The following is a 14,574-nucleotide window of genomic DNA, read 5'->3' as shown; positions in this document are numbered from 1 at the left end:
GCCTCCTTTGCTGACCCATCACTGCATTTTCAATGGCAACTTGTTGCTTGGATTCTAGTCAGAACCAAGTTCTCGTATTTGAGGGGAAATTGGAACCCAGCGCTTTCCCACTTGCTCAGAAGCTACTAGCACGGTTCTACAAATAGACATCTGCTCTTTTCAAGAAAACTACCCATTCTGGGCTTAATTAATGGAGTCGGTGAGTCTTCTACCTGGCCCAGCATGTACTGTGGGGTTTAACCAAGGGGAATGACAGGAGTCGGTCTCAGGCATCCATACGGTTGTGCCAGGCCCTTTACAAAACCTGCCGATGAGCGCGCCCGCCCTCGCCCGCCTTTCAAAATAACTCAGCGTTTCTCCAAGGTTTTGAAATTGTGAAGCCCTATTATATTGTTTTTCGTGCCCTAAAGTCTCAATCCTTAGTGAGATGTTGGGATGGGACCCAAACGTGATAAATACAAATAAATCTAACGTATCCTTGAAAACCCTGTCTCCACTACTCAGAACAAGGAGAGTCTTCTGTGGAACCTAGAATCTAGGTCCTAAATTGAAAATAATCACTGGTTCTGAGAAACTCTAATATCTGGAAAAATATGCACTCAGACGCCAATCAGTCATTTGAGAAATCACAGTCTCTATGTCCATAGAGAGACCTAGCTAAAGTTTGGGGTTACGATATAGCAACTATTTCCAACAGGGCCGGTCAGCTGTCCCATTGAGATTCTTCTGATTTCTGAGGAAAAGGAACAGGCTGAAAGAAACCATTAGTCCTTTCATAAAATTCTCTTCAAGTATCCTGCCCAGTTCAACTCAAAATTTTATTCATTGTCTACCAAGTACCAGGCACTGGGCAAGCTGCTGATGATAATGGAGACTAACAAAGCTTAATCTTGCCCTTAAGAAATTCACAGTGTATGGGGAAAGAGATGCAAAATAACTTTGGACCGTCTGTACAAGCATACCAGTAGAGCTGTAGAAACAGTGAGGAAAGAGGTGTTAATTAGGGCTGGAGGAACCTGAAAAAAGAGGTGACAAGTGAGTACAATCTTAGAGGCAAAAAACAGAGTAAGGGCATGCAAGGCACCAGCAAAGGCACAGAGGCATTGAAATACATGGCAAATCATGTTCAAGAAACTGTGCAGCATAGTCTGATGTGGTTAAGAGCAAGGACGGTGTCGAGGTCAGGGGCAAGGTGTAGGGCTGGAAAGGTAGGTTTGGGCCAGGATGTGAAGGGTTTTATAGGCCATGCCTGAGCATCTGGACTTTACTAATGGTTAATTAGAAGCCAAATAGGTTTTTAAACAAAGGAACAGTATGCTCAGTTCTGTGTAAAGAAAAAATCCCATTGGGAATGGAGAAGCTGACTTGAAGGGGAGAGATTCTGGAGAGAGACAAGCTAGTCAGAAGGCTATTCCAGTAAGTAGTGCACCTGGGGAGAGGACAAAAGCCTTAAACTGTGGAAAGGGAAGAGGCACAGAAAAGTGAAGTTTTGAGTTGAATGAGAGGATGAATGGTGGCATCCTTAACCAAGAGAGGGAGTACAGAAAAATAGACATATGTGGGAGCATGTGAGTAAGCATACAATGAATTCATTTTGGGCCTTGGCAAGTTTGGGGTACCCAGAGGACACCCAGGAAGAGAAGTGCAGGAGGCAGATAAAAAAAATGTCTAGAGATTAAATAAGACACATGTAGGTCTTAAAAGCCTGAAAGTCAACAAGGTTTCAGAGGGAAAGAGGGTAGAGCAAAAAGGAGATGAGAACTGAGAATAGTACACTGGACGGCAGCATGCAATTGTACAGGGTATTCACGGCACAAGGGTACCAGGCTGAGTGGGGAGAATGGAGCCTGAACTCCAGTCCAAGCTCTGCCTGCCAAGCCATGCACCTGGCCCAGGGCTGTGCCCAGACTATGGTGCACATTTTACTACTTCTTACAAGGATGCCATATGGGGAGTACCATTAACCTAGGAATTTCAGGAATGGGTGAAGACAGAGGAGCCAGCAGAAAAAGACAGTAAGAGCAGTCAGAGAGGTAAGGGAAGACCTGGAGTGTTAGGTCCTGGAATCCCAAGAGGGCAAGAGAAAATGTTGAATGGGACTGAAAGCTTCAGAAAAGCTTGGCAACTGGGTCAGTGGTGACCTTAGAGAGGGCAGCTTCAGTGGAAGGGCGGGGTGGGTGGAAGCCGCATTGCAGTAAGTTGAGAGAGAAGAAAATATCAGGGAAGCTCTGCCCTCATTGTCAGGGTGGTACCCTTAGTACCAGCTTTCCACCCAGCAACTCACACCCATATACTCAGCCCCATGTGGGCATGGAGAAGAGGCGCAGAAGAAAACTAGTTTCCCAATCGGTCTGCTCCAAATGACCTACCCAGGAAGACATTTCCCCAAGAATAGAATTCTTAGGACCTACCCCTCTAACTCTATCCAAAAGAGGTGGTGGTGGGTTCTGTGACACCTCATGGGACAAGGCAATCAGAAACAGAATTCTAGTTCGAAATCCACAGTATTAGAAAAGAAAATCTTTATAAATCTTGTGAAGTGGCATCACCTGCCATTGCAGATATGCCTTCGGCCTATTGCTTCCATGGGGCTCCTCCCAGTTAAAGCAAACAGGTCCAGGCTCAAGGCAAATTCTCCATCCTGCCTCCCCGCCTTTGCTGTCCACCAGTCTTTGACATATGTTGGCTCACTGCTACTACTTTGATGGAAAAGTCCAGATTTTTACGTTCGGTGAAGTCTGGACTAGAATCTAACACAAATGTTCTGCAATTCTATGAAACCTATTCACATTTAAGTGTTGTTGCCCCAATTAACTCTGAGATTTGCTTTGGTTGGAAAGCCTCCTGATATTTCACCAGATCTGATCTTGAACTTCAGAGTTCACATGTTGGTGTCCTCCTGGGCCAAATTCAGCTCCTAGATGTATTGTTTGGCCTGCATGATATTTTAAGCTTTTTGAGCCAATATTTAGAATTGGAAAGGGTTGTATACAAATCTGGGTTGCTGTTTCCCTTGAAAATATTGTTGTTTCCCCATAATAGCCCTTTCTCCATCAAAAGTGAAAAAACAAAAAACATATGAAAGGGGCCTGCATAATTTTCTTTATATCTAGCTTGCTTCACTCATTTACGTTTATTGCCTATAGATATTTGAGTTTTTCAACCTCTGCTTTAGGGTGACCTAGATGAAGTTTGGGAGGACCACTTCTTTCCTTCTACCTTCATCCCTACCCTTAACCCCAGAATTCCTGCCTCCCTAGGATTAGCAAAGCCAGCAGGAGCTGACTGCTAAGGTTTTCAGATACTGGATCCTGGGACTTTGGGGGCCCAGAGGAACCTATATTCCTTCACTACAATTTTCGTAGTGATGTACATAAATTGTACCCATCTGAGTACAGGTAGCTGGCAGCTTCAGGACTTCTAACTTCCCTGCCACTCCTAAACTCCATGTAGGCTTAATCCAACCTTTCCCTCCCTTCCTTCAGATTCAGAGTTTGTGTTCGACATATTCCATGTTAGTTGTAAATTATGTCCATTTTTTTTTGAAACATTGTCCAGTGTTCTGAAACAACATTGTTATATTGGCAATCTTATTCCTACCTCTGGATATGACATTTCTGCCACTCACTCACTATTTTAGGTGCTAGCAATTCACAGAGCATTCCAGGCAGAGGAAACAGTATACACAAAGGCAAAGAGGCATGAATGGGCTTGAGTGTGATTCAGGAACAATGAGAAAGTCTGGCCAAGTTTTGTGAGTATTTGAATTATGCAAAATTGACATAGTTCATCATAAACTATTAATAACATCTTACTATATGCACAGAATTTGAAGCAATGTGAAGCCTTCACAATGTTTAACATTTGTCAGGAACTGCATACTTTCCAAGCTGGTGATGGCTCAGTGAATTAGAAACTGTTTATGCTATTGCCACTTGGCAGAGCCATTTTAGCTGGTAAAATAGTATCTTCCCATTGATAAATTTACATTTATTGCTAAATACTATGGCTAAATACTATTGCTAAATAGTCTTGAATTATGGACATTTTTAATTTTGCATGAAGGTTTCAGGAATGTATCTCTTGCATAAAGTTCAGAATAGGAACAGGCAGCACCCAACAAGGTGATAAAGAACCCAGCTTCTTTCTGGCACTGGTGTTACCGAACCTGAAGTGAGTTCGGTCACCCATTGTGCAGCAAGCCAATGTCTGATACCGGGTGTGGTGGAAGAAAGTAGGAATTTTATTTTTGCACAGCGCTGAGCAAGGAGAGAGGGCAGCTAACGCTGAAATCCCAAACTCCCCGAAAAGCTAAAAGGAAGGGTTTTTATTTGGGGCTTTAGGTAGGGGAGGGGGAGCATATGGCCTTGCTGGTAGGAGCTTTCCCACCAGCCTATATCTCTTTGCAGGGAGGAGATGATCCAGGTGCTTGTCCTTGACAGCGTCTGTCTCCATGGAGGATAGTGGATTCTGGAGCCAGGAAGCCAGAGGGTAAGCAGGGAATGAGTGTTTTGGTTTTAACCCCATATATGCCGGGTTTAATTTGGGGAAACTGATATCAGGGTCGATATCACTGGGATCTGCCACCCAGTGTTAGCACCATCCTTGGGTTCATTTCTCTCATGCTTCCTCCTTCCAGTCCAATGGAAAAAAAGTCTGGCTTTTTCTCACTCCTTCTGAGAGTGAAGACCACCTTTCCCAGAGGCTTTCATCAAATTTCTCCTGAAGTTTATTGTCCAAAACGAGGTCGTGTGCGTTTTCCTGAACCTGGCATTGCCTAGGGGAATGGGGTTACTCTTCTATCAGTCAGGCACAGCCCTAGTGCAATAGTCAGTTCCCTAAGCTGCACAGCTTCTCCTGAGTGCAGAAGGGGTGGGAGGAAAGTTGGGAGTCAACCATAAAGTTCAAGACACCATAGCAGGGAGTTTAGATTTTATTCTAAGTGCAATGGGAAGGAGTGAAGGGGCGTGATCTGATGATGCTTTTAAGGATACATTGAAGAGATTTGTAACACATTTAATTAGAAAAAAATATCAAAAATGTATACAGAACTCCTAAATATAAATAGAGAAAAGAGAACTCAGTGGAAAAATAGACAAAAGATCTCAACAGGCATTTCACGAAAAAGGAAGCATGACTGGCAAATGAACAGTAGCGATAGAAAAGCAAAATAGAATTATAATAAGATGCCGCTTTAAATCCAGATAGGCAAAAATTTTAAAGGCAGACATTAAAAAGTTCTACTGATAATTCTTACGTACTGCTTGTTGGAGTATAAGTTAATATCACCACTTTGGAAAACATTTGTCAGTATTTTGTAAAGTTGAAGATGCATATGCTCTATAAGCCAGCAACTTTACTCCTGGATATATATTCTAAAGCTACTCTGTCCAATATGGTAGCCACTAGCTACTCGTGGCTATTTAAATTTAAATTAGTTAAAATTAATTAAAATTAAAAATTGAATTTCTCAATTGTAGTAGTCACATTCCAAGTGTTCAATAACTACATGTGGCTACCAGATTGCACAGTGTAAATATAGAACATTTTCATTATCACAGTAAGTTCTATTGGACAGCCCCGCCCTAGAGAAATTCTTGTGTATGTGCACTAGGAGGCATAGTCGAGACTGTTTATTTGAGCATTGTTGGTGATTGCATAGAACCTGGAAAAACATCCACTAGTTCATCAATAGGAATTTGCATGAATTGTGACATATTCACACAATGGATTACTAAACAGAAGTGAAAATCAACATGGATGAATTTCAGAAACATAATGTTGAATGCAAAAAGTACCCATTGCAAAGAAGGCGTGGGACCATTTTTTAAAAGTTCAAAAACAAGCAAAATCAAATAATATATTGTTTAGAGATATGAATATGGTAAAAGAATTTTTTTCAAAAAACGAGAGTATATTAAACACCAAATTCAAGATAGTGTTTACCTTTGGGAAAGTCAGCTTCAAAGATATTGACAATATTCTATTTCTTAAACTGGTGGTGAATACGTGGATGTTCATTTTATTCATTATCCATAATTGTATACATTATCTATATTTTTGTATATATGAATATTTGTTCTTAAAAAGATTGGTCTGGCTGTAGTATAAATGATGGACTGAAGAGAGACAGGAATGTAAGCAGGAGACCTCTTAGGAGACTATAATTTGTCCAGGCAAAAGGTGAATAGTGACCTGGATCAAGACGGCAGCAGTGGAGATGAAAAGAAGTGGATGAATATGGGATATATCTTGGAGATGAATCGCCCTAACCCTAACCTTAACCCTAACCATTATGCTCTGGTAGAGGTTTGCATGGTGTAATGTGGAGCATTGAAGAGGAATATGTAAGTCAGACTGGGAGCTTTAGGGAAAACTTCTTGGAATAGATGACAGGTGATCTGAGTTTGGGACAATTAGGAGTTTGTTAAGTGATAAAGACTGAGGGGCCGGCCCCGTGGCCAAGTGGTTAAGTTCGCACACTCCACTGCAGCGGCCCAGGGTTTCGCCGGTTTGAATCCTGGGCGTGGACATGGCACTGCTCATCAAGCCATGCTGAGGCGGCATCCCACATGCCACAACTGGAAGGACCTACAACTAAAAATGTATACAACTATGTACTGGGGGGCTTTGGGGAGAAAAAGGAAAAATAAAATCTTTAAAAAAAGAAGACTGAGGAAAGGCGCTCTAGTTGGAGGCAATGGCTTATGCAAAGATCTTAAGGCAGCAAGTCTCTGTTTGTGAACTGAAGACTGAGCAGAACTGGAACTAGAGAGAGAGAGAGCAGGGGCCACACAGGGAGGGCCAACTGTGCCACTGGGGGGTTGAGACTTTATTCTGGAAGGTGCAGGGAAACTGCCTCCATTTTTATTTTCTTTTGCCAGGGAGAAAGGAAGATCCATGTGAACAACAAAATAAGGCACTGATGGGGCCGGCCCGGTGGCGCAGCGGTTAAGTTCGCACGTTCCACTTCTCGGCGGCCCGGGGTTCGCTGGTTCGGATCCCGGGTGCGGACATGGCACTGCTTGGCAGCCATGCTGTGGTAGGCGTCCCACGTGTAAACTAGAGGAGGATGGGCACGGATGTTAGCTCAGAGCCAGGCTTCCTCGGCAAAAAGAGGAGGACTGGCAGTAGTTAGCTGAGGGCTAATCTTCCTCCAAAAAAAAAAACAAGAAATCCAGATACTTAGAGGGAAAAAAAAAAAAAATAAGACACTGATATAATGCTGTGGGAATCTAGCCACGAGGCGGTCCTGGTTGGGCCGCTCTGAAACATTTCTCTTTGTACTAATCATTTTTTATATGATGATCACCAAAACCTAAATTTTGTAGAATTACAGAAAGATTGAAATGAAGACAAAAGGAAAAAAAGGGCATGTGGAAGAGAAAATGATACTGATGGAAAAGGAGAAATTGGACCTGAGAGAAAATAATAATTAAATACCATTGGGGACCAAGATCCTGGTTTCCTTTTAGGAATGCTGTTAGACTGGTTTTCCTTAAAGCTGCAATGAACAAAACCAGAGCTTTCTTTAATTCTTTCATTTCTTTTGTTGGTGAACTACATTCTTTACCATCTGACACAAATATTTAAGTATAATTAAGGCATTCTTGTCCTCTTTTCAGAGGTGTTTCTTGAGACAAAGCATAAAAATCTCAGAAATAAAGTTAACATGCAGGAGTTAGTGACTCAAATCTACCTTTTCCAATGCGTGGCCCTTATACTATTTTCTCATCAGGTTTCCATTTTTGCATCTCGCCTTATTTTTCTTTCATTTAACTTTGTTTGTTCCTCGTTCCAAGAAAAATAATTAATCAGATAAAAGTAAAAATGAACGCATTCACAGGGCAAATGAAAAATTAAAAAAAAGATAACATGCACCTCACCATGAAAGTGGATGAAAAAATTGGTCTCTCTTTTTAAAAAGACTGAAAAAAAAAAAAAAAGAATATGTTCCTTAATAGCCCTCAATTAGAAAACCTGATTTCTATGTTAAATAAGAAAGGTAGCATGGAGTGAAGAAAAGAGGCCAAAGTTTGAAGTCCATTAGATCTGGTTTCAAGTCTCAACTACTATTTATAGGCAGAAACAGTCATTTAATCTGAGTCTCAGTTTCCTCTTCTGAAAAGTGGGGCATGGCTGTAATAACTAAAATTTAGTGAGTGCTGACTATGCTACAGGTCTTACAATGTACAAATCTTAGCTCATTTAATCCTCATAATAACCCTAAGTCAGGAGGTAGATTCTATTACAGTCCCCATTATATAGTTGAGGAAATGCAGGAACAGAGAGGTTAAGTAGCTTGCACATCATCACACAGCTAGTAAAATGGTAGAGTTAGGATATACTCTATATGTACCCGGATAGTCTAATTCCAGAGACTGAGAATTTTAAGCTTGCTAAGCCTAAGGATCGAAAGATATAATGTAAGTGAAAGCATTTTGAAACTCAAGTACTTTACACCTGTCAGTCTAAACAATAAACCTGTAGATTTATAAATTGCTGAGTGTTGCTGTGCGTCGTTTTTCAGTTTGCAACAAAGCAGCCATTGTGGATATTCCATTTGTGGATGGTTTTACTATAGCCTTTGACAAATGGAATAGAATCCGGAAGTTTTTCTTAGGCACATAACCTATGCAGCTGTTAAGTTTTCACGTTGGCCTCTTTAAATTTGTCTGATACACGTAGAAACTCAGGATGACCACTCAACGTGACAAACAAGGATCAATGATAGAAGCCTTAATTAGACAATTAATAGTATTGTGGGATCATAAAACACATTATGCCTACATTTAGAGTGATCAAAAGAGATTGTGCAGAAATCTTTAGCAGAAATATGAACCTGTTAATAAATCATTAAATATTTTCTTAAATGTGATCCACATCTCAAACTGGGGCAAAGTCCTTTAGACTGGTGATTTCCAAGTGAGCCAAGTTTGTTATTAAACACTTTTATGAGTACCATAACTATAAAATTCAGGAATTCAAGGCTGTGATTCCTTAGCAGCAACAAAGTTTATATCCTCCTTAGTGGAATGTTTTAAATGATGCCCTTGAGCTGCTTATAAAACCCACATATGACAGCTGCAGTGAAAAATGACCTGTTTGGGGCTGAGAATCTGTTGCAGTAGGAACATACAGTTTGCAAAACGACACACAAGGAGGTAGTAAGGGCTCCTAAGAGTAGTTTTATTGTCATTAAATTCTTTTTAATATCAGTCATATAATATGACGGCTCACAGGATCTTAGAGGTTATCTTTTGGTCTAGTCCCTCAGTTTGGAGTCTCTGAAAGATTATGAGACATCCTTCAGTTGAACAGCTCATTAGAGGCCAAGCTAGTATGAGAGACCTGTTTGTCAAAGCAGCCGTTCATACGTCTCGTAGCTTCACGGACATCTGGTAGGTGAAACTTTTATACAAGCAGTGTTGAACATACACAGCAGAGTTGCATTACAAACTAGGGGGATCCAACTGCTCCCTTCGCCAACCATCATGTTCACTGATACAGATGGGTGTGGCTTACTCAAGGATTAAGTTACAAAGTCAGGCAAAAATTGATAGTAGTCAAAATTGTCCTTGGAAATTCCTTGGGAAAATATCACTTCAGAGACCCGAACAACTCTTCAAAATCACAGCAGAGCAGGTTTTTATTTCCAGTATGGGAAGAGATTGCTGTTTCTTTGGCTGAGAACCAAATGAAGAGGTTGGCTTGTGTTTAGGGGCCATGTTGTAAGTAAAAAGCAAATGCTCGAACACTAGACTCATCCTCAGCACACGAGATACTCACACTTTGAGAGCCGGGAGAGAACTAGGACTGGCCAGCTGATTCTCCTCCTCGTCTCATGCTCACTGCAGGGCACGTGTTCTTTGAGTGGAATGGCAGACCTCATCACAGGCACTTTTAAGTTGTTCTCTCTCGCTCACCCCCCGCCCTCTCTGTTCTACCCCCACTTTTCCCCATTCTCCCTTCCCTCCCTGTCTTTCTGTGTCTACCTTCTATTTAAATTCAAATGTTAAATGTGTCAGTAATCAGCATTAAATGAGTCTATATATATTTGTTACTGCCATATAGGAAGTACTACATAAGTTAGTTCTTAATGTAAGAGGCAATTTTGCCTAGTGGTTAAGAACCGAAGAGCCATACTTTCTTGGTCTAAATTCTGGTTCAGCCACTGATAAACTGTGTGACCCAAGACATGTGACTTAAATTCTCTGTGCCTCAGTTTTTCTCCCCTGTAAAATGGGTATGATAAAAATAGGACCTTGTTATGTGATTATTATGAGGATTAAGTGAGTTACAATATATTTAAAGTGCTCAGGCCAGCGCAAGATATATAGGCGTGTGACTATTGTTGTGTGATGTCACTGTACTTTGGGTAACTCAGAGAACTCAATTTTGACACTTCCTTAGAATTGTGTGTGTACTAGTTTAATTTCTCATCTATTGTCTCCGTTCTTCCTGGCATGCAGTGATCACCCCTAAGGCAAAAGTGCTGAATGATTATCCTGTACAAAACTGAGAGCAGTTGTAGTACTTAGAGCCAAAAGGCAGGGTGATGGGCGGACTGACTCTTCTTACTAGCTGTGTGACCTTCGACAGATCACTTAACCTTTCTGAACTTGTTGCAAATCACAAATAATGACAGCTCTACCTATCTCACAGAGTGGCCATGAGGATCAAACAAGAGATGTATAAAAATATTTTATAAACTATCAGGTAACATAAAAATGTAAGAGATCGTTGTTAATACCTATAGTTTAAACAGAGGCTGACACTATTGTTGCTATCAAAAGTGTCTGAAGAAATAAAGACAAATAATTCATGAGTTTTCACAGCAACACTTTACTGTAGGAATCTGTTGGCAGGAATGCCAGATCTCCAACTTTTTCTTGATGTGCACACAATTCTCTGAGTGAGAACTCAGGTTTTTGGGAATTCACAGTAGTGTCCTCCATGTTTTTCAGGCTTTTTTTGTTATTAGTGCCATTGAGTTTATTCCAACTCCTGGCAAACCCGTGTACAGCAGTATTATATAAATGAGAACTACCTATGATGTAAGTTGTTTGCTATTTACCAACCTTGATAAGCTCTTGAGAAAAGATTACCTGAGTGTTGAGGAATTTATGATTAATGTATAGATTTTGTTTTCTATAATCACTGGCATGAGATTAAGTATAATTTGGATTTTTTAATAAAATGAGACATTGATTTTTTTCTGGCTTGCACTACTGCTACCGTATTTCCTTAGGATGTGTTGTCAATAGATGTAAGTCTATTCAAAGGGAAAACATGGGGCCGGCCCGGTGGCGCAGCAGGTAAGTGCACACGTTCCGCTTCGACAGCCTGGGGTTCGCTGGTTTGGATCCCACGTGCTGACATGGCACCGCTTGGCAAGCCATGCTGTTGTAGGTGTCCCACATATAAAGCAGAGGAAGATGGGCACGGATGTTAGCTCAGGGCTAATCTTCCTCAAAAAAAAAAAAAAAAGAAAGAAAGAAAAGGGAAAAACATGATTTTATTGTAGGTTATTCAGCATTTTGTATGACTCAGCATCCTTGGTGGGAGAGATGGGGGTTCTTATGAACTTGCCCCTGAAATTAAATTGTTTCATTGAACTAGATTAAACTTTCTCCTGAATTCTTATTATGATGAAAATACCTACATTAGTCAGGATAGGCTGAGTTATCCTACAGTAAGAAATTAACCCTAAAATCTAATGGTTTAACATAAGGGCCTGTTTCTCACTTAGATATGAGCAGGTGCTGTTCCACATAGTTATTCAGAATCCCAGGCTGAAAGATGCTCTAACATCTCTCCACAGTTGCCATGTCAGGGGAAGAAAGAACCTATAGAACATGCACCCATTCTCCTTTGCTTTGCCCCAAAGTGACGGCATTAATTCTATCCAAAGCTCTTTCACCAGATCTAGTCACATGGACTCTCTAATGGCAAGGGGGCAGGGAAATGTGAACAGCACAAGGATATTCAGTGAATGATAAGTATCTCTGCCCCAACCCCAACCCCTAAAGCCTTGAGATGCCCTCAGTCACATCTCCGTACCTTTATCGCCATCCCCTCACCCCAGAACAGTGCAGTGTAGAGGAAGGAACATAAACTGTGGGGTCAGACTGCCCTGGGTTTGAATCCCAGCTCCACCCCATGCTAATTGTGTGAGTTTGAGCAAGTTATTTTGTTTCCCTAATCCTCAATTTCCTCATCTGTCAAATGGAGATTCCAACACCCACCTCTTAGGGTTGTTGCAACAATAAGAAATGATCTATGCAAACCCTTTGGCAAAGAGTAATACTTGGTGATTATTATCATCAGAAGGACAAGCAAATATTTAGGGCAGCAATTCTCAGCTCCAATCCTGCAACACTCCAGGACATCTCCAATTATTTCAAGGAGTGTCGTAACATTTTTAAAAGGCTCTCCAACTGAGATTGTTTTAAATTCCCTTTACTTACTAAAATAAATTCTCCGTAGATAATTAGAAGTAGGATCAAGGGGCCGGCCCTGTGGCCGAGTGGTTAAGTTCGCGCGTTCCACTTCGCCTGTCCAGGGTTTCATTGGTTCGAATCCTGGGCGCGGACATGGCACTGCTCATCAAACCACGCTGAGGCAGCGTCCCACATGCCGCAACTAGAAGGACCCACAACTAAAAGGACTATATACAACTATGTACCAGGGGCCTTTGGGGAGAAAAAGGAAAAATTAAAAATCTTTAAAAAAAAAAGTAGGATCGATACTGATGTCACTCTTGGCAAGTTATGAGAGAGGTATCTTTATTATTCAACCTTTGCCCGTTCTGTGATATCCTCTCCCCTACTTCAGGCCCCAGGCTTTGGAGTAGCCTGGTATGAACCCCAGCTTAGTCACTCTCTATAGTTGAGTTAAGCATTCGAGCCCAAGTGTCCTCACTGTCAAAGTTGGGACAATCATGACTACTTATAGGGTTGTTTACAGGATCAAATAATGCAGGTCAAGCCCTTGGCATAGTATAACCAATTGTCCTCTGACTTAGTTCCTCGTGATCATGCCTGAGCTTTGGGGGGAGAAGGCTATGAGTGAAAATTACAAGAGCTGATTCACAAAAATCTCCATGAGACAATGAAAGCCCAAGTCAACACTGGATTGTATTTTACCTAACAGAGAATGGCATATATTGGGGTGAGAGGCTTCTTCTACTCCTGGACATACAAATTAAAAGAATTTTCTTTAATTAGGAGAATTACACATAAAAATCCAGATTTCTGACTTCTCTTAAAGAATCAGAAGATCTGGGCCTGGCCTGGTGGCATAGTGGTTGAGTTCGTGTGCTCTGTTTCCGTGGCCCAGGGTTCACTGGTTCAGATACCAGACGTGGACCTAGCATTGCCTATCAAGCCATGCTGTGGCAGGCGTCCCACATATAAAATAGAGGAAGATGGGCACGGATGTTATCTCAGGGCCAATCTTCCTCAAAAAAAAAAAAAAATCAGAAGATCTGTCCTCAATGGTAACTATTAGCCTTCTTTTATTTTATTTTATTTTTTTCAATTATTTTATTGAGGTCATATTGGTTTATAATATTGTGTAATTTCAAGTGTACATTATTATATATCAGGTTCTGTATAGACTACATTGTACTCACCACCAATAATCTAATTTTTATCCATTATCATACATATGTTCCCCTTTACCCATTTTGCCCACTCCACCACCCCCTTCCCCTCTGGTAAACACTGATCTATTCTCTTTATACATCTGTTTATCTTCCACATATGAGTGAAATCATATGGTGTTTGTCTTTCTCTGTCTGGCTTATTTTACTTAACATAATACCCTCAAGATCTATCCATATTGTTGCAAAAAAGGGATGATTTTGTCTTTTCTTTATAACTGCATAGTATTCCATTGTATGTGTATACCACATCTTCTTTATCCATTCATCAGTTGATGGGCACTTGGGTTGCTTCCATGTCTTGACTATTGTAAATAATACTGCAATGAACATAGGGGTTCACAAGTCTCTTTGAATTGTTGATTTCATGTTCTTTGGATAAATACCCTGTAGTGCAATAGCTGGGTATATGGTATTTCTATTTTTAATTTTTTGACAAATCTCCATACTGTTTTCCATAGTGGCTGCACCAGTTTGCATTCCCACCAGCAGTGGATGAGGGTTCCCTTTCCTCCACATCCTCTGCAACATTTGTTATACTTTGTCTTGGTAATAATAGCCATTCTAACAGGTGTAAGGTGGCATCTCATTGTAGTTTGGTTTGCATTTCCCTAATAATTAGTGATGTTGAGCATCTTTTCATGTACCTGTTGGCTATTGTACATCTTCTTCGGAACAATGTCTGTTCATATCTTCTGCCCATTTTTTGATCAGGCTGTTTGGTTTTTTGTTGTTGAGCTGTATGAGTTCTTTATATACTTTGGAAATTAACCCCTTGTTGGATATATGATTTGCCAATATTTTTTCCCAGTTGTTAAGTTGTCTTTTCATTTTGTTCATGGTTTCCTTTGCCTTGCAGAAGCTTTTTAGTCTGATGTAGAGCCAATTGTTTATTTTTTCTTTTATTT

At 40.8% G+C, this 14,574-nt stretch overlaps 1 protein-coding gene and 1 long non-coding RNA gene across 3 annotated transcripts in view; one reads left to right on the top strand and one right to left on the bottom strand.

The window, feature by feature from the left end:
• The first annotated feature begins 61 nt into the window (after window positions 1-61).
• Window positions 62-14,574, top strand: part of LOC123276068 (uncharacterized) — a 17,038-nt gene continuing 2,525 nt past the window's right edge. Inside the window, exons 1-3 of one of the 2 annotated variants that reach the window (XR_011493656.1) lie at window positions 62-199; window positions 4,410-4,491; window positions 6,885-8,716. This is a non-coding gene — a long non-coding RNA (uncharacterized lncRNA). Of the gene's footprint in view, window positions 200-4,409; window positions 4,492-6,884; window positions 8,717-14,574 lie in introns of those variants that run through there. The other variant, XR_006512334.2, reaches the window with a different exon arrangement.
• TMIGD1 (transmembrane and immunoglobulin domain containing 1) overlaps window positions 10,820-14,574 on the bottom strand; it is a 21,378-nt gene continuing 17,623 nt past the window's right edge. Inside the window, exon 5 of the mRNA XM_070482632.1 lies at window positions 10,820-11,467. Coding sequence (XP_070338733.1) covers window positions 11,463-11,467 — 5 coding nt within the window. The 3' untranslated portion in view covers window positions 10,820-11,462. The remainder of the gene's footprint in view (window positions 11,468-14,574) is intronic.

The sequence above is a fragment of the Equus asinus genome, chromosome 13 (assembly GCF_041296235.1).
Source record: "Equus asinus isolate D_3611 breed Donkey chromosome 13, EquAss-T2T_v2, whole genome shotgun sequence".
Classification (NCBI taxonomy): Eukaryota; Metazoa; Chordata; class Mammalia; order Perissodactyla; family Equidae; genus Equus; species Equus asinus.
The sequence above is the reverse complement of the archived record's forward strand: the minus strand, read 5'-3'. Positions and strand labels throughout refer to the sequence as shown.